The 17690-nt window shown below is 63.1% G+C and overlaps 3 protein-coding genes across 7 annotated transcripts; all 3 read right to left on the bottom strand.

Moving 5' to 3' along the window:
- Positions 1 to 857: 857 nt before the first annotated feature.
- On the bottom strand, positions 858 to 4312 carry PBXIP1 (PBX homeobox interacting protein 1). Of its 2 annotated transcripts, none has more exons than XM_058043001.1 (11): positions 4255 to 4312; positions 3673 to 3751; positions 3363 to 3474; positions 3216 to 3283; positions 2987 to 3146; positions 2682 to 2894; positions 2577 to 2600; positions 2422 to 2495; positions 2209 to 2337; positions 1161 to 2125; positions 858 to 1080 (listed from the first exon to the last, which is right to left on the bottom strand). In XM_058043001.1, the coding sequence occupies exons 2-11, from the start codon at positions 3730 to 3732 to the stop codon at positions 1023 to 1025; spliced, it is 1863 nt and encodes a 620-aa protein (XP_057898984.1). In that variant the 5' UTR covers positions 3733 to 3751; positions 4255 to 4312; the 3' UTR covers positions 858 to 1022. The 2 variants fall into 2 exon arrangements, with proteins under 2 accessions (XP_057898984.1, XP_057898985.1); XM_058043002.1 differs by having other exon boundaries at positions 2987 to 3131.
- A 132-nt stretch (positions 4313 to 4444) lies between these two features.
- PYGO2 (pygopus family PHD finger 2) lies at positions 4445 to 6260 on the bottom strand. The gene is made up of 3 exons (XM_058043011.1): positions 6198 to 6260; positions 6057 to 6106; positions 4445 to 5981 (listed from the first exon to the last, which is right to left on the bottom strand). Exons 2-3 carry the CDS (start codon positions 6096 to 6098, stop codon positions 4908 to 4910), a joined length of 1116 nt encoding a protein of 371 aa, XP_057898994.1. The 5' UTR covers positions 6099 to 6106; positions 6198 to 6260; the 3' UTR covers positions 4445 to 4907.
- A 355-nt stretch (positions 6261 to 6615) lies between these two features.
- On the bottom strand, positions 6616 to 17562 carry SHC1 (SHC adaptor protein 1). 4 transcript variants are annotated; one of them, XM_058043015.1, is made up of 13 exons: positions 17538 to 17562; positions 11515 to 11676; positions 11254 to 11324; positions 10902 to 10965; positions 10533 to 10652; positions 10066 to 10119; positions 9929 to 9980; positions 9622 to 9748; positions 8975 to 9143; positions 8733 to 8790; positions 8457 to 8624; positions 7669 to 7931; positions 6616 to 7438 (listed from the first exon to the last, which is right to left on the bottom strand). In XM_058043015.1, exons 1-13 carry the CDS (start codon positions 17559 to 17561, stop codon positions 7310 to 7312), a joined length of 1461 nt encoding a protein of 486 aa, XP_057898998.1. In that variant the 5' UTR covers position 17562; the 3' UTR covers positions 6616 to 7309. The 4 variants fall into 4 exon arrangements, with proteins under 4 accessions (XP_057898998.1, XP_057899000.1, XP_057898996.1 ...); XM_058043017.1 differs by lacking the exon at positions 17538 to 17562 and adding an exon at positions 17457 to 17496; XM_058043013.1 differs by lacking the exon at positions 17538 to 17562 and having other exon boundaries at positions 11515 to 16850.
- Positions 17563 to 17690: the final 128 nt, after the last annotated feature.

Below are 17690 nucleotides of genomic sequence, written 5' to 3'. Positions count from 1 at the left end.
CTGCCCTCCCTGCCCCCGGAACCGCGCACCCCGGCACCCCTCTGCCCTCCCTGCCCCCGGTACCGCGCACCCCGGCACCCCTCTGCCCTCCGTATCCCGCACCCCGGCACCTCTCTGTCCCCGGTATCCCGCACCCCGGCACCGCTCTGCCCTCCCTGGGCCCGGTATCCCGCACCCCGGCACCCCTCTGGCCCCAGTATCCCGCACCCCGGCACCCCTCATCCCTCTGTCCCCGGTATCCCGCACCCCGGGCACTTCTCTGCCCCTCTGCCCGCAGCGCCCTCACTTCCTCCTCACACCCTTCATTCTCCTCTGATGCTCCCTTTCCTCCTGCTCCTCCCAGCATCTGCATTTCCCCAGCACTCTTCCCCCCACAATCCCTACTCCTCTTCTGCGCCCCGCTTTCTGCCAGCATCTATTTCCTCCAGCAGCCTCTTTTCTCTCCGAGCACCCTTCCTCCTCAACACCCTTATGTCCCCTCTGCACCCCACTTTTTCAACTGTTCCTCACTTACTCCAGCACCCCCCTCTCCTCTTCACTGTTCCTTCTCTAAATAAATTTCCCCCAGTGCCCCCAATACCCATTCTTCTCCCCCAGGAACCCCCTTCCCCTCCAACACACCACATTCCTCTCTGCCTTGCCTTTTCATCAGCACCCCCTCTCCCACAGCAGCCCTTCCTCCTCCCTGCACTCCTTCCTCCCCTCCCACAGCACCTTCCTTGCTCACAGCACTTGAGTCCCCTCTGCTCTCCCCTTACACGCCCTGTTCCACCTCTGAACCCCCATTTCTCCAGCCCTCTTCTCTCAGCACCTCCCTTTCCCCCAGCCCCATTTTCCCCACATCTACACAGCTCTGCCCAGCAGTGACTTTATTCAAGGTGGCAGTGCAGCGTCACACAGTGCATTTGGTTAGGGATGTGGCCCTACGTGGCCCTACAGGGTGTGGGGCACCCCTAGACCCCATAAACAGCATGTGGGGAGCCCTTGTGTGGGGGGGCTGGCACACAAATGCCCCCCTGGCTCTACCCACGCGTGCCATGCTGCCTTGGGGCTCTCTGGCTCCACATGTTCCCGGAGGCGCTGCAAGAGAAGGGAAAATGTGATGGGCAGCAGTGGGAGGGAATCCCTGGGGACCCCTGGCACTGCCCACCCCAGCTCACCCCCTGTAGTGCTGCAGCATGAACTCCTCAAAGCCGTCAGCTGCCTTCTTGTCACCCTGCTCCTGCCACGCCACATCCTCCAGCAGATCCTCCACATCATCCACAAAATCCACGAACCGCAGGCGGTCGTGGGCAAAGACACCGTCAGCCCTGAAGGCGCCATCGAGCTGCGGTGCCAGCCTCCCAAATTGTCTCCCCAAGCCCAGCTGCCCCATGAAGCTCTCCAGCAGTTGCAGGAACTGCACCTTCTGCACCGGCTCCAGGGCAACCCCCAGCACTTCCCGGCCCTCCTTGTGGGCACAGTCAGTCACCCCAGAGCAGCCCTGGGGTGCCCGGTACCGCTTGAGCCAGGGCAGCTCATGGGAATCGTGCCGGGGGTGGCTGTGAGATGGCTTCCCCCAGGCTTTGCCTGCCTTGTGCTCACGAGGGGCTCGGGGCTCCTTCTTGTGGGGCTTGCCCTGCTCTCTCCTCTCCTGCTCGTGGGGAGATCCCCTGGCACCATGCTGCTTGTGCCACTTGCTCTCCTTCTCCACCTTGGATGGCTTCTTCCAGGGTGTGGAGAAGGACCTGTCTGCCTCCAGCACCTGGGCCAGGTGCTGCTCCAGGGCGCTCAGCTCCTCCACGAGCCCCTTGAGATCCCCAGAGCCCCGCACACGGTCCAGGGTGTCCGCCAGCTCCTGCCGCAGCGAGTCCAGGCTGCCGTGCCGCCGTGCCGCGGCTTTGCCGTGCCCTGGCACGCCCGTGGCACTTTGCTGCTCTGCCCGTGGCTCCCTGGGGCTGCCAGGGCTCCCCGTGGCCTGCAGGCGCCGCAGCTCAGCCTGGGCCTGGCGCAGCGCCGTCACCTCCCGCTCCAGCGCCGTGCGCAGCCGCGCGTTCTCCGTGGCCAGGCTCTGCTGCTGCGCCCCGGCCGCCGCCGCCTCGCCCTGGCTCTTGTGCAGCAGCGCCTGCAGATCCTCCTTGTGGGCCTGGGGCAGGGGTGGGAGGCTGTGAGAGGTGGCAGCGGGAGAGTGGCACTGGGATGCAGCACAGAGACGTGCTGGGCACCAACCTGTAGCTCTGCCTGCATGAGCCGGATCTCCTGGTTCTCCTTGGCCAGCTTGTCCAGGAGCTGGCTCATGGACTGCATGCTCTGCGTGCCCCCATCGTCGGGCAGAGGGGGCTGCTGCTGCTGGGAGTCCTGGAGGACAGGAAGGTTGGGAGCCCTGGGGGCGTTGGGGACACCCTCTGCCCACACTCAGCCCTGCTCAAGACCCCTCCTTACATTGCTGTCTATGGACAGCAGCGACTCCTGCTCCCCAGCAGCCACGTCCCAGCTCCCCATACTCTCCACAGGGCCTGCAGAGAAGGACACGGGTCTGAATGTCCAGGCTGCTGTGTGATGTCCCCCTGCCCAGGTGGGCTGTCACCTCTACTCACCGTCAGCCACGTCGTAGATACCACCTGGGGAGAGGAGGGGACAATGAGGGGACATCTGGACCCCATCCTGTCCCTTGGGGCCTTGGCCACTGGGACCCCACTTACCAGTGATGATCAGCAGCCCCACAACAACCACGGCCAAGGCCCCCAGCAGGTACGTGCTCACACTGAGCCCGTCATCACCAGTGTGTGGTGTCCCCCGTTGTGGGGCAGGTGTGACAGTGGCGGGCTCAGGACGGGGCTTGTGGCCCGGCCGCCACCGCAGCCCCTCCATGTTGTCGTCACTGCTGGTGCAGGACATGTCCTCTGTTGTTGGCCCTAGAGGGGAGATGGGGGAACCTCCAGGGAGGGTCTACACCTAAATACTGCCAGCAGAGATTCCCCCAGGCCAGCCCCCTGTGAGGCCTGACCTGCTGCGGGGGTGTCAGGGCGGGCTTGTGGCTCAGCCTCAGCCTTCAGCTCCTCCTGCTCATCGTCCTCCAACACGCTGGGCTCTGCAGAGCCATCCAGGGCAGGCTCTGCCCGTGCCTTGGAGTCCTCACGTTGCTCTGGCTCCTGCAGACACAGGCACTGGGGTATCCCTGTGTGGGGAGCAGCCCAGCAGTTCCAGCTCAGCCCCAGCCCTCCGGTCTGACTCACCCCCTGCTCGCGGCCCTCAGGGCACAAGCTCTGGCTGGGGGCGGTGGTGGCACCATTGGCAGTCACAGCTGGAGAGAGGCAGAGCAAGGTCATGAGACACCAGGAAGATGACACCAGGCTTGCCCCATACCCCTGGTGGCTGCCTGCCTGTGACTGTGTCCTGGGTGCCTTCATCCTCCTCCTCCTCCTCCGGTTCTTCATCATCAGACCCGTGGGAGGCTGAGTCCTGCTCTGGGCCCACCGTGTCAATGGGCAGACCCTGGGGGAGGGGGTACATAGGGAGACCCCTTTAGCCCTGACCTCCATGTGCCCACTCTGCCTGCAGCCCCAGGTGGGCACTGTGGGGTGTGCCCAGGGGTCTCCAGCTCTGGGGGGCTGCCCCCAAGGCACTGGGTCAGGATGTGGCCCTGGAGATCTCAAGCAGTGGGGGTCTGCTCTGGGGGTTACAAGCCCTCACCTCACTGCCTGCCAGCACCCAGCTGCTCTCTGAATCTCGGGAATCCAATTTCTCCGCCATAGGGACAGTCCAGCGCTACCTGCAAGGGGACAGACGGGCGGACACACAGACAGCGGGACACAACTCAGCTCCCAGGACGGGTTGGATGTGACCAGGAGAGCCACGGTGCCGGTGCCAGCCCGTCCCTCCGGCCTGTAGCTAGGAGGCTTTCTGGGAGCCGTCCCGGTGCACCGGCTCTGGGCTGCTCCCCCCCGCCACCAGCTGCCGCCGCGGGGTATTTTTAGCCGGTGATGCGACCCAGCAGGTGGACGGGAGCCTCAGGGCCCGGAGTGGGGGAACCAGCGGCCCCGGTCGGGATCCCACCGCCCCACAGCAAACCGGCAGCACCGGACGGGGCTCTCGAGCAGCCCCCGCCCCTCTCTTCCCCTCCCGGTTCCCCGTCCGGGACTCAGAACCGGCCCGGTAGCTGACAACCCCCTCCTCTCCGCTCCCCACGGCCTCTCCGAGCTGTGCCCGCGCCCTCAGCCCCGTCTCGGCCCCGGTTGGGCCCGGCAGGGGCAGCGCTCCCGCCGCTCCCGGTACCTGCGCCCGCCGCGTCCTGCCGGGAACTTTCCCCGGGGCCGCCGCCGCCGCCCCCGCGCACGTGACAGCGGCAGCCAATCACAGCCCGCGGCGCAGCGTCGCGAGGAGGGGGCGGGGCCAGCGGCCGCTACTGAACACCGGCACCCCCCCCCCACCAACCCGGTACCGGACAGACACCGACACGCGCGTTTCAGAGTTTTATAACGACGGTACAAAAATTTCCATTAACGGTTGGCTAAAACGGACGGAGCTGGGGTTGGGGAGCGGGTACCGGGAGCATCCCGAGCACCGGAGCAGGGGACACCGGGACTGTCCCGTGAATGTGGAAGGGGGCACCAGGAGCGCTGCACATCCCGGGAGATGCCCCCCGCAAGGGTAAAGACCCAAAGGGGGGCAGCACTGTGGAGCACCAGGAAGCCGCAGCCCTCAATGAGCCGGTACACCGGGGCCACAGCAAAGGGCTGACACCGGCACGGCCAGCACCGTCCCCGGTCCCCTGGAATGTCCCGGTGCCAGGCAGTGCCCGGTGAGCAGCCACAGCCAGCGCATAGCAGCGGCTCTCTGGCTGGCAGGGAGGGGCGACAGCTACAAAAAACGGATGTTTGGTCCTAAATCAGTGTGGGGAAAGCTATACATGGCGGCTGAAGGGCGGCTCAGCCGTCGTTGGCGGTCACCAGCTGTCCCATGCCCTCCCGGATGTAGACCGACTGGATCTCCTTCGTCTTGAGGCAGAAATCGCAGGCCCAGACGGCGGAGGCCTCGGTGGTGAGCAGCCCGTAGGCGTTCTCGGTCATGCCCGTGCACTCCCGGTGGAACCACTTCTGGCAGGAGGCCTCGCACAGGATGGCGTCCTGGTCGTCGTTCACCTCGTTGCGGCAGGCCCCGCAGGGGTAGACGAGCCCCGGGGGTGGCTGGTGGCCCGAGGCGCTGCCGGCCTTGCCGGGGGCCGGCAGGGGGAGGCTGTTGCTCTCGGGGGTGCCGGCGCCGCGGCCGCCGCTGTTGGGGGCAAAGCCGGGCTGTGCCCCGTTAACGGTGGCGGGCGAGCCCGAGTGCTGCTCCGGGGCGAAGGTGCTGGCGGGAGGGTTCTTGCCGCCCTCCTCGCTGCTGGCGGGGAAGCCGGGATCCGCCCCCGGGAAGGGACTGGCCGTGGGGGGCAGCGGGGGCATGTTCTGCCCGGGGCGCTGCATGGGCGACTGTCCAAAGAGGTTGCTGGGCTGGCTGAAGCGCTGAGGCACCGCTGGTCCCCCGGGGGGGTTGAGGGCTGGCCCCGGTCCCATTTCCCCCCGCGGGGGCTGCCCCATAGTGGGGGACATCATGGGCCCGAAGCCCCCGACGGGCCCCTGCATGAGCTGCCCCATAGGGGGGCTGAAGTTCTGTCCGAGGGGCTGGCTGAAGGGCTGCCCGCCGAAGCTCAAGCCCCCCGGCTGCACGTAGTTTGGATTCTGGGGGGGCATGCTAAAGGCCGGGCCCATCTGCCCGGGGGCGAACGGCGGCGGCTGCCTCCGCAGGGGCTGGGGACCCCCGCCGTAACCGGGGGGCACCTGCGGCGACATCCCCCCCTGCATGCGGAAACCGCCGAACGGGACCGGGCTGCCCAGGAACGGGGCGGGCGCCGCCCCAACCTTGGGGGCCCCGAAATCATCCTCGAAGGGGTTGGAAGCCACCAGGTGATCCACCATGGGGGTGGGCGGCGGGGCGAACTCCGAGAGGTGCGAGTAGGCAGGGCCCTGCGGGGAGAAGGTGGCGGTCAGGGTTGCTGCGGCTCGTCCCCGGCCCCCGCGCCGCCCCGAGCCCGGCCCTACCTGCGTGTTGGATTTGCGCCGCTTCTTCTCGGGGCTCTTCATCTGCAGCCCTGCGGGGACAAGCAAGGCCGCGTCAGCGGAGCCGGGGAGACCCTCACCCACCCCGCTCCCCGTTCCGCTCCCGGTCCCCCCTGCGCTCACCTGCCTTGCCCTGCTTCCGGCCGGGCCCGCCGGCGGCAGCGCTGCCCGCGGGGTGCGGGGGCCCCGGCGGGGCCGGCGGGGCCGGGACCGCTCCCTCCAGCTTCTCTGCGTGAGGGGCCGCCATAGCCCTCAGAGCGCGCGCGTCGCCGCCATGGCCCGAGCGGAACCGGAACCCGCGCGGGGCCAATCACAGCGCGCGCGAGGGGCGGAGCGACGTGCGCGAGACGCGTCAATCACCGTAGGCTCCCGCCCCACCCGCCAGTCGGACCAAACCAAATGCAGCGCGATGGGGGGGCTGGGGTGACCAGACGGGACAAACCACGAACGAGGTCTCGGGGGAGGGGGGGAACCACCCGACCAGCTCACACCGCGACCCCTCCCAGCTGACACCAGGCAGGACCTAGAGAAATACCAACTTTAATACAACCGCCAGTTCCTTTGGTATAGCGGGGCAGGGGCTGCGAGGCTGCGCTTTGGCTTGGGGGAGTTACACTGTGCATGCAGGGGGGTCCTCCCGCCAACCCCCCGGGGCTGCCCGGAGCTGCCCTTGCCCAGCCGGCACGGGCAGGGAGGGAAGGGGACATGGTGGCAACGTGTCCTGGAGCACAAGCATGTCACGGAGGGGGTACAGGGTGCTGGGAGCACGGGGGAGGCTCTGTAACCAGCCCCTGCCCTTGCATAAGAGTGTGGGACCTGCGGGGTCAAGGCACAGAGTTAACACGTAAAGTGATCCGGTACAGTCGAGGGCCTCGTGCTTGGGGGAGCCGAGCCCCCCACGGGCCCCCTCGTTGGCCCAGGGGCCAGAGATAAGGACAGGCTGCCTCTGGCTCAGGGGGGCTCAGCCCTGCCAGTCCTGAGCCCGTGCTGGTGAGCACAAGAACGGGCTGGGTTTTGGTAGGAGCTGAGCTGCTCTGCAAAGGCTGGAACAATTCCCTACCCTGCAGGCACTCACAGCCTGAGCCCCCCATGGCCACCAGCTCCACGTGGTGAAAGGAGAGAGGCCCTGTCCTCAGGCAAGTCCATGCTCAGTCCCGGTGGAGCACCTGGAGAGTCTGAGGGCTCCCTGGGGCACGGAACAGGGCGCAGGCTGCGCGTTGGGGTGCCCTGGGCGCTCACAGCCTCCTCTCCACGGGCTGCTGCAGGCACATCTCACTGCCGGCTGAGATGATGGGCAGGTGATTGTCCATGTGGTAGCTGATGAGGTGGCTGACGCTCTCAAAGCGATGATCTTTTGTCCTCACCTGAGGGGACAGAAAACGGGTGCTCAGGCTGCTGTCAGTGCCCACGTGAGGCCACAGCTACCACCCTGCATGGCACGGGCTGGGCACAGAGCTGGCACTGCAGGCTCCAACCCATGCTCTGCCCATCCCCAAAGCCAGTCCAGCAGTGCAGAGCCCCAATGCTCTGGTGGCTCTTGTAACCCCCAGGACACCCCGTGCTGCCCCAATCTCCATCCCCTCCATGGACTCACCACTCCCTCGGGATCCACGAGCAGCAGATGCTTGGGCTGCCCACCCTGCAGGCCAGTCAGCACATACTGGCCCGGGGTGGTGGTGCTCTCCCTCACCAGGAAGTCCCCGTTGACCTTGAGCAGCTTCTCGGCCTCCTTGCGGCTCATTTTGCCATGGTACCAGGGCTCCCTCCTCAGCTGCTCCTCCATGGAGGCCACAACCTGGGCAGGGGGCAGCCCCACAGGCACAGAGGGGGGCACACGCAGGGCATCTTCAAAGGGCTCTGCAACGACAGAGGAGCTTTGTAGGAATGTGCCTCTTGTTGAGGGAGTGACAAAATTATCCTTTGTCCCTTTAAAAAGAAAATAAGCCCAGAAGTTTCTCTTTTTCATTAAAAGGCATCTCGTAGGACTTGGAGAACTTCACTTCAAACTTAAGGATAGCTAACTGGACAGGAGCTAAAAAGTCTTGCTTGGGCAATTTACTAGAAAAAGAAGAGAACAAAGAAATGAATTGCTTTTGTGAGGGGCTTTTGTTTTACTAGGGGCAGGAGGGCTTCTTGTACTTGGATTGGTTTTTCTCTGTAAAGAGTTTGTTATTTTGCCTTTTATTGAAACATTTTGTTTCCAGCACTACCACAGAAGCCATCCTGCTGTTTTTATGCCTTCTAAGATAGCTGAGCTATCTTGGGTGTGATATAAATCTCCAAGAGCTTATGAGACCTGGCTCGAGGAGACTCCTAATTCAGAGCAGGGGGACCATGACCAATCCCAGAGCCACCTCTACACAGCCCTGGCTGTTGACTCACTCATGTCAAAGAGGTCCCTCTGAGTGCTGCCGTTGGCTGTGGCAGGGGTGCTGGCAGCTGGAGCTTGTCTTGTCTTGTCTATGTTCTGCACGTTGACGTAGGACGGGTCATCAAAGAGATCTGGGCGCCCAGCTGTGCCTGCTGGAGCTGGGTACTTCTCTCTCCCTGCTAGCAGGAGCACTGTGGTCAGCAGGGTGGGCTTCAGCCCACCTTGGCCCCCCCCCCATCAGAGCACTGGGGGTCCATGGGAGAGGATGGAGACACCCATCACATTACCTTGGGCAGGAGTGTGCTGCTTCTGGGGGTCAAACTCCCCACCGGATTGGCCAACAGGCTGCAGGGAGAGGCAGAGATGAGCCCCCATCCCCTTTTCCTGCTCACCCCCCTTCCTGCTCCCCACACCCCAGAGACACCAGGGAGACACAAACAACCTTCAGCAGAGCCCATGGCCCACTCAGGCTCCCTACATCTCCCTTATCAGGTGGTGCCTCCCCAAGAGGACGTGCCCAGAGCCTCACCAGTGTGGCACCCAAGTGATTTGGGGTCTGAGCTGCCCCATCCTGCAGCCGCATGTCCACGACCCCCCCAATGGGAGGCTCCTTGCCAGGGAAGTCGTTGTAGTACTGGTGATCTGGGGCTGGTTCCTCCTCTTCTTCATCCCAGGCAGAGCCATCAAACCCTGCCATCCTGGGGGAGCACAGCACAGATAAGCCAGGGCTGCATCCCCTCTCCAGAACCACCTTCCTCCTAGTCACACCACCCTGCTCTGACCTGTCGCAGACATCTTTTATGAAAAATCCTTTCCTTAGGGTTTTTCCTCCTGAGAAGCTGAGAGGCCTCAGGAACAAAATGTAAACAATGATTATCTGCTGCTGTGGAATGCACCAGGTGCATCTGTGATTGGCCCATCTTGGATGTTTGTAATTAATGGCAAATCACAGCCCAGCTGGCTCGGACAGAGAGCCTGAACCACAAACCTTTGTTATCATTTTTTGCTATTCTATTCTTAGCCAGCCTTCTGATGAAACCTTTTCTTCTATTCTTTTAGTATTGTTTTAATACAATATATATAATAAAATAATAAATCAAGCCTTCTGAAACATGGAGTCAGATCCTTGTCTCTTCCCTGATCCAAGAGCCCCAGAGAACACACTGTCACACTGACCTGTCGTGGGGGGTCACCAGCTTTGGAGGGTTCTTCAGGTACTGCTTGAAGCGCAGCTCGAAGGCCTGCCCGATGGTGCTGATCACATCCTGGGCCAAGCCCTCAGGACACTCCAGGATATGGCAGGCTGGGTAGGAAACACAGGGCTGGGATTGTGCAACTCCAGCACCGAGGTTCTCCACCCCTGAGCCTGCCCTGTACACCCCAGAGCTTTTTTAGGGGTCACCCAGCTCCCCCCTACGTTGAGCTGATCCTGAACACCTCCAAAGTGGGGCTCTGGCATCGAGGACCCCTGCAGCACCCTCACCTCTCTGATTGACGGGGTCTTTGGCAACGTAGGCAACGTATTCAGCTGTGTCCTGTGGGGGAGACAGCAGCAGTGAGGCCGGGGCAGCTGGGGAGCACTGGGCAGAGGGCACGGATGGGGATCCTGCAGGTACTCACCGGGTCTCCCCCTGATGCGAAGGAAATCGACTGCATGTGGTGGTTGGCGATGATCTGCAAGGTGGAGAGCTTGTTGGATACAGCCAGGAAAGCCTTGTCACCTACCCAGGGATGGCATATCCTGCTCCTCCCCGGGGCTGACCTGCCATGGGGGCTCAAAATCCTCCAGAGCCCTGGTTATGAGCCACAGACCACCAGGAAAAGGACTGGGACATCAGCAGGACTGGGGTCAAAACCAGGAGATCAAGGGGATTTGGGTCTCACAGTCTCCAGGAGAGATCCCACAAAGCACATGGGATATTCCTCCCACCTCTTCAGCCCCAGGGACTGTGGGGAGGTGAGCACTCATCTCACAGCCCATGCAGACATTCCCTGGGGAGGCTGGGGGCACCCCCTGCCCCAGCAAGATCCGAGTTACATGAGGATTCCTGCTTGTCCAAACCAAATCAAGCCCTCCCCATTCTCACCTGCTTGCAGTCTGAGGCCATGAGGTTGAGGCTGCTGGTGGAGATGGTCAGGGTGATGGGCATGCCTGCAAACTTCAGGTTGCTCTTGCCCAGGATGGAGTTCAGGGAGCGGCTGCAGGGCTAGGGGCAAATGGTGGCATAGAGAAAGGGCTCCCCAGCAGCAGGAGGACGGGGCACATCCCACTGCTGCCAGCAGAGATGGGCACCCTGTCCTCAGCAGTGGCTCTGCCCCAAGCCTCAGCTGGGAGATCAGAGCCCTGGGCTGAGCAGCACAGCACAGCACTGCCAGCTGGGCTGGGATCTGGTCCTTGGCTCTGTGCCCAAACCAGCCACAAACACTCCCCCAGCAGCTTCCCAGCCAGGCCTCACCTTCCTCCTCCTCACGGCTCCCTTGGCACCAGGCACAGCCTCACATACCAGCCCAATGGCCTCCCTGCAGGGAATGCAGTGAAATGTCAGCCCCCACAGTGCCTGCCTTGCCCCAAGAGCCCCCCAAACAAACACAGCACTCGGGACAGTGGGGACACAGGGATCAGCACAGGAGAGACAGGGTGACAAAGAGGAAACTCTCAGGCAAAGTGAGAGTTTCTTTGGGTGGGCAACGTGCACTGGAATTAGTGTTTGATGGGCTGCAGCAGCCCCTGGCCCCCACTGAAAGGCCCAGACAACTTCCTCAGCCCTCCCCAAAATGAGCAGCCCCTGGGGGAGAGGCAGAGCTCACCTGGTCACCTGTGTCCTGGTGTTGAAATCCAGAGCCCTCATGGACTGGAGCACTTCCACACAGCCCATGTACTGTGCAAGAGAGCGAGGTGAGCTTGGCCAGCCATGGAGTTTGTCCCCCAAGCACCCCAGCTCACAGCAGTAACTTCCCCAGGAATCCCACTGCCCTGTCCCCCACCCTTCCCAAAGATCTTGGTGCATCCTCCCACCAGGAGGTCCCCAAATCCCCACAGTGCCCTTTCCCAGTGTCCCCAGCACTCACCCGGACATGGTAGGAGACCCCAGAGCCCATGACTTTGTCATCTGGGTGCAGCCAGCCACGGGTGGGTTTGTTGACAAAGCTGCCGTGGCGGGTCCACTCATCACCCCCCAGCTGGCCGCCTTCCACCCGCGTCTTCTTCCCACAGCTCAGCTTGTTCATATCCTGGGAACAGACAGTGACAGGTCTCCCTGAGCCGGAGCTGGCACCACCCCCTGGCACTAGTGCTGCCATCCCAGGGGCGCCAGGCTCCCCTGGGCTGCTGCTGGCTGCAGAGCCCCGCAAGCTGAGCAAGTTGGCGGGATTGGAGAGCTTCAGGTTGGCCATTTTGGGGAAGAAGGAGCAGAGGGTGGTAGGGCTCTCCTCCAAGTCAGGTGAGAGCTCCACGAGAGGTGCAGCGTGGCTGAGGGAGGAGGACAGGGAATCAGGCAGAGACTGCATGCTTGCAAGGGACTCCACTGGGGAGGGCAGCAGGCCTGGCACGGCCTCCTCCGGAGAGGAGACAGACTCGTTCCTCAGGTGGCTGTATTTGCTCTTTTGCAGGAGATCCATGCTGGAGGCAGGTGAGAAGGGCCACAGGCGCCCTGTCCCTGTGGCAGTAGGGTGGATGCAGCCAGCTGGGCCTCACAGGGGCCCCACAGAGAGTCCAAGTGCCTGCAGCCGCCGCGAAGCTGCCCCCAAGCAGAAGCCTTGGCTGAACTCTGTGCCAGATCCACGCCAGCCCCACATGGCTGGCAGGGAGAGCTGGGCCTGGCACGCCGGGCAGCGGGTCCAGGGGCTGCCTGGCACAGCTGATCAGTCGTGATCAGCAGCAGAAGGATGTGCAGATCCGTTCAGACTGAGAGCAACGCGCCACAGCCGGGAGGAAACGGGGCCGCGGAGCTGCTGGCACAGGGAGGGGAGCTCAGAACGCTCTGGGCTCAGCCTGGAGGTCCTCAAGCAACAAAACCCATTGTCTTCATCCAGCTCCAGCTCCCTCTGCCCTGCTGCTGGGCTCGGCACGGCCACCCTCCTCCTCCCCACAGCTCGCTCCAGCCCCTGCGCCGCTGCCCGCTAAGAGGAAATCAAAAGCATGAATATTTAAAGCCCGGAGATGAGGCAGACACAGAGAGCATCCAAGCCCATCCCAGCCCTGCTTCGAGCACTGTCCAGGAGGGAACGAGGTCCTTGTGTGGCAGCCAGCGCCACCCAACCCACGTGCCGGCGGCGAGCAGCTGCTGTTGGCTTGCCGGGCTCTGCCGGGGGGAGCAGCGGCGATGCTGAGATGACAGCGGCGCTCGCAGCTTCCTGCAATACGGGGACGTGCAGTCCTTTGACAGCACAGATCTTGCCTGGAGGGCTGCTGGGAGAACAGAGGACGGCCGGGAGCAGGACACAGGTAAGGCAGGGCTCAGCACAAAGCCCCAGCCGCGGCGGGGAGCCCGTGGGAGAGGCCGCAGCGAATCGCTGCTGCTTCCCGCATGCCGGCTGCTCCTGCCGGGAGCGGAGACGGAGGGGCTGCGGCCGATCGGAAGAGCTGTGCTGACTCACGGGCGGCGGGGCAGGCTCTGCCCGCCCGCGCTGGGGCTGGGGCTGGGGCGGCAGCGCAGGAGGGGCTCCCGGCGAGGGGTGGGGACGCCGCGCTTATCTGGAGCAGAAAAATCAAGGTCGCAGGCGGAGCTAGCGGGAGAGGGCGGCAGGAACGCGCCGGGGGGGAGGAAAAGTTGGCCCCTTCAGCGTGGGGGAGCTGGGTGAAACTCCCACCTGTGGATCAGGGGGCTCAGGGGCAGCTCTCCCCTGCTGTCACACCCTCGGCGCACTTGCACGCAGCAGGAACCTGGGCCAGCCCGACTGTGCTGCCCTCCGCAGCCCCGGCCCCACTGAGGGACGAGAGTTCCCCCCATCCCCTCTAGGATGGGGCAAGGAGTTCAGACAGAACCCAGGATCACAAGCCAGATCCTTACGAACCACCAGGTGCTCTGTCCGCGAACCAAAACTGGGTAAACCCAGGCCAAGGAAAAGGCTCTCCCTGCTTGGAGCCTTCCCCCAGCACTGCCTGGCACCGGCAGCTGCCTGCCCCACTCCACAAAGCCTGGCACTCTGCCATGGGGACAGGGACAGCCACCACAGGGCTGGAAACTGCCCCATGTAATTCGAGGGGCTGTGGCACCATGTGAGCCTGTAACTGAAGCATCTCCTTGGCCATGCCCCCCAGCTCAGCCACGGTGGTCCTACAGGCACAGAGAGCCTGGCACACTGCCATGGGGACAGGGAAAGCCACCACAGGGCTGGAAATTGCCACTTCTGTGATGTGAGAGGCTGTGGCACACACGAGTGGGGCCATCACTGAAGCAGCTCCTTGGCCATGTCCCCCAGCTCAGCCACCTGGTCCCACAGGCACAGAGAGCCTGACACACTGCCATGGGGTCAGGGAAAGCCACAACAGGGCTGGAAATTGCCACTTCTGTGATGTGAGAGGCTGTAGCACACATCAGTGGGGCCATCACTGAAGCAGCTCCTTGGCCATGTCCCCCAGCTCAGCCACCTGGTCCCACAGGCACAGGGAGCCCGTGCTGGCTGTTCCACACTGCCTGTCCCCTCCGGGGGCCCCTGGCTGCTCAGTCAGAGCTGTGACCTTCCTGTGGCCGCAGCAGCACTCCTCTAAAGAAAAGCAGGAAGCCCGGAGGCAGGAAGCTGCTGGCCCGGTGAGGGGCCAGTGCAGCCCTGCTGCCAGGGGAGCCACAGAGCACTGGGGTTTGCCCACGATGGACAGAATGGTTGATGTGGGCCTGGGCTTGCCTGGCACGGCAGCTCTGTGAGCCCTGATGCTTCCCCAGGATGAGAGCAGGAGGGAATTGCAAGGGGGCAGGAGGGTCTCCTTGGCCCCTTTGCCATCACCTCTGGGCAGCAAAGGGCTCATGAGCCTCCCAGCTGGAGCTCCTGCTCAGACACCTTGTTGCAGACATCTTTTATGAAAAATCCTTAGGATTTTTCCTCCTGAGAAGCTGAGAGGCCTCAGGAACAAAATGTAAACAATGGTTATCTGCTGCTGTGGAATGCAACAGGTAGATCTTTGATTAGCCCATGTTAGATTGTAATTAATGGCCATTCACAGCCCAGCTGGTTTGGACAGAGCTGAGCCACAAACCTTTGTTATCACTTTCTTTCCTATTCTATTCTTAGCCAGCCTTCTGATGAAACCTTTTCTTCTATTCTTCTAGTATAGTTTTAATGTAATATATATAATAAAATAACAAATCAAGCCTTCTGAAACATGGAGTCAGATCCTTGTCTCTTCCCCGATCCAAAAACCCCTGTGAACACGGTCACAGACACATCTCTGCTTTTATTAGCTAGAGTAACTCCTGATTTTGTCAGAACCTTCGAAGCCAGTCTGTAAGAGCCTATTACAAGATGCATGGCAGCTCCTGGACACCAGAGGTGCTGCCATCACAGCCCCCCAGCCCCATCAGAGCTGTGTTACATCAGAGCTGCCCCTCAGCGGGCTCTGAGTGCACGAGGCAAACCTGGAGATGTGCAAAGGCACCGAACACCAGCCCTGCCTCAACAGGCAGTCCCATCCCCATGCTGCAGCCCTGCCCCTTGCCAGGCAGATGCCAGGAGCTGCTGCCCCCAAGGAGCTCTGGGGACGTGTCCTGCTCCATGTGCCCTGCCACCACAGAAAGATCTGGATCATGAGGAACAGAGGGATGTGGACCACTTTCAGGCACCTGAGACTGGGAATTCACACAGCAGCTGGGGCAAGGAAGAGAAGCAAAGTGGGGATGCTCAGGGCTCTGCTACCAACATCCTCCCTGGGAAAAAACTGGGAGCCGAGTCAGAGGCCTGGAACACAGCAGAGGTTTGGCAAGAAATCACAGCAAGGTGCAGGTGGCCACACATACAAACCTCACACTGGGCAGGAGACCCCCTCTGTCCAATGCTGAACCTCTGAGGCAGGGGGGAAGCAAAGGAAAACACTCAAATCCAGCCAACAGCTGATTTTTCCCCCACTCATCACAGCAGCACCGAACAACATTTACTCTCCTTCACTCTGAAGAGGGGGTTAGGAGATCCCAGTGCAGACGTGGGGAAGAGGCTGGAGACCTCCCAGAAGGCAGAGGAGGCAGGCAGGATCCACCACCGAAGCCACTGAGCCCTCCACCGAGGTCCTTACCACATACTCCATCGGCGGCGGAGGGCAGGGCGGGCCCCGGGCGGGGAGCAGACACAGAGCCCCTCTCGTCTGGCACTCCAACCTGTGGTTCAGGGACAAACAGGGAGTTAGGCAGCCCTGTCCCAGCCTGCTGAGGTGGCCACGGTGCCAAGAGGCAGACCCTGCTCCTCCATGCTGTCCACAGGTGGTTGGGGTTGTGGTTGCCGTGCCACGCTGCCGGCACAAAGAGTAGGAGAAACCTGCAAGTTGCCTTCTTGCCATTGGGAAGAAGATGGAGATGGGATGTGCTGGGACAGGAGCACCAGGCTGAGCCTGGCACTGCTTGGTTCAGATGGTATTGGGGGCCTAGAGTCACTCTGTGACCCTGTCTAGCCCAAAAACCAGTACAGGAAAGCCACACACAAGGAGGAAGAACAAAGGCAACCAGGGGGGCAGAGCTGCCCCCTCCTGCACCCCTTCAGCTGCCACCCTGATGCAAAACTATACACAGAGCCCCCAGGGCTGTGTCCCTTCCTCCCAGGGGACCAGTGAAGACAAAAGTCATGGAAAGAGTCTACAAGGAGTGAGCTGGCAGAGGCAGGAAGCTCTGTGAGGGGAAAACAAGGCAAGGAAAGCTCTTTTCCCACTCCTCTCACTGCCACTGCCCAGCCGAGGCTGGTGGAGCAGGGCAGGGCAGCAGCCATGATTTACTGCCTGGCAGCACTTGTACCTTTATCTGCCCATGCCAGCTGTCACCAGCAGCTCGGAAAGCAGTGAGATAAGAAGGGCTGTGCTTGGCCCTGGCTGTGCAGATTGACCCCTGCAGCACCACACCATTGCCAAGCAGAGGTGGTGACCAGGACACCGAGGCTGGTGGCAGGGAAGGAGCACCTGGACCCAGAGCCAGGGGGCTCAGCCTTACCAAAGGCCATCTGTGTCCCTCCCGAGGACGGAACACTGCTTTGCACAGCTCCAGAGGGGATTCCCCCCACCAAAGGACAGTGGGTGGATCCTCAAGCCCTGCTTGGCTGAGAGGAGATGGCATCTTCAGCCCCTCTGGCACAGGCTGGCAAGCATGGAAAAGAAATGCCCTTTGCCCACAGACTTCTGCAGCGCCAACGTGGCAAGCAGGGCCCAGGTCAGCTCTCCTTGGGAGCCGTGTCCGTGGTCTACACTCTGCGTGGGTGACCCCATCTAAGAGATTCAAGGGGAGAAGCAAGAACCGATGGGAGAGCAGACACACACAGCTCCACAGCAGCTGGGTACGCTCCAGGCGCTCGCTGCTGCCTTACTCTGAGGCACAGAGGGCGGGAGGGCAGCGCCCAGCACGGCAAGAACGAGGAACCCTCCAGCCCCAGGCGGGCCCCGTCCCTGCCGGAGGTCGTGCCAGGCTCGGGGTTGTCCCCAGACCGTGCGGCGCCTCCACAGCCGGTGTCCTTCCCGCACCGAGGCACAGGCAGCAGCCGCCACACCGGGTGGGTCACCCCCGGTCTCAGCACGGCGCGGCACCGGCTCCTCCGCCCCCTGGTCTGGGCCTGCCCCACACCGGGCGAACGAGGCAGCTGCGAAGGGCGGCTCGGCCCTCACAGCACGGGCAGCGGCGGCGGCGGTAGAACCCCCCAGAACTCGTTCCGCGGAAAGCGGCGGCGGCGAAGCGGCGGCGAGCGGTGCGGCCTCAGTCCGGCGACACAGCGGCCGCGGGGGGGGGGCACGGCGGGGCCTGGCCCGGAGTCCCGGGCCTTTAACGCGGGTCCCCCCCACCCCTTCCTCCGTCCGCGCTCCCTCACCGCCCCGGCCGGCGCGCGCTCACCGGGCACCATCGGTCACGCGCGGGCCTCGCTCTCCGCCGCTCCCCCCCCCCCCCCCTCCCGCCGCCCTCACCGCCACTCACTTCCGGCCCGCGCCCCTCCGGCATGGGCCCCGCCGCGCCCGCGCCACGTGACCCCCACGACAGCCAATCACCGGCCGCACCCGGCCCGCGGGAAGCGGCGCGGCGGCCCCGCCGCCTCGCGCGCGCGCTGGCCAATGGGCGGCCGTTCCGCCC

Source organism: Melospiza georgiana, chromosome 33 (assembly GCF_028018845.1).
Source record: "Melospiza georgiana isolate bMelGeo1 chromosome 33, bMelGeo1.pri, whole genome shotgun sequence".
NCBI lineage: Eukaryota > Metazoa > Chordata > Aves > Passeriformes > Passerellidae > Melospiza > Melospiza georgiana.
The sequence above is the reverse complement of the archived record's forward strand: the minus strand, read 5'-3'. Positions and strand labels throughout refer to the sequence as shown.

What these genes read in the sequence shown, in the direction of transcription:
- SHC1 (XM_058043013.1), bottom strand. Translation starts at nt 12,063, where the DNA reads ATGGATCTCCTGCAAAAGAGCAAATACAGCCACCTGAGGAACGAGTCT. An exon ending in TGGCCTCAGACTGCAAGCAG is followed by an intron (nt 10,120 to 10,532) that starts GTGAGAATGGGG and finishes TCCACCTTGCAG; the next exon opens with ATCATCGCCAACCACCACAT. An exon ending in CTGGTGACCCCCCACGACAG is followed by an intron (nt 9,144 to 9,621) that starts GTCAGTGTGACA and finishes GTGCTCCCCCAG; the next exon opens with GATGGCAGGGTTTGATGGCT.
- PBXIP1 (XM_058043001.1), bottom strand. Translation starts at nt 3,732, where the DNA reads ATGGCGGAGAAATTGGATTCCCGAGATTCAGAGAGCAGCTGGGTGCTG. An exon ending in GGGTGCTGGCAGGCAGTGAG is followed by an intron (nt 3,475 to 3,672) that starts GTGAGGGCTTGT and finishes CCCCTCCCCCAG; the next exon opens with GGTCTGCCCATTGACACGGT. An exon ending in TGCTGTCCATAGACAGCAAT is followed by an intron (nt 2,338 to 2,421) that starts GTAAGGAGGGGT and finishes CCTGTCCTCCAG; the next exon opens with GACTCCCAGCAGCAGCAGCC.
- PYGO2 (XM_058043011.1), bottom strand. Translation starts at nt 6,098, where the DNA reads ATGAAGAGCCCCGAGAAGAAGCGGCGCAAATCCAACACGCAG. An exon ending in GGCGCAAATCCAACACGCAG is followed by an intron (nt 5,982 to 6,056) that starts GTAGGGCCGGGC and finishes TTCTCCCCGCAG; the next exon opens with GGCCCTGCCTACTCGCACCT.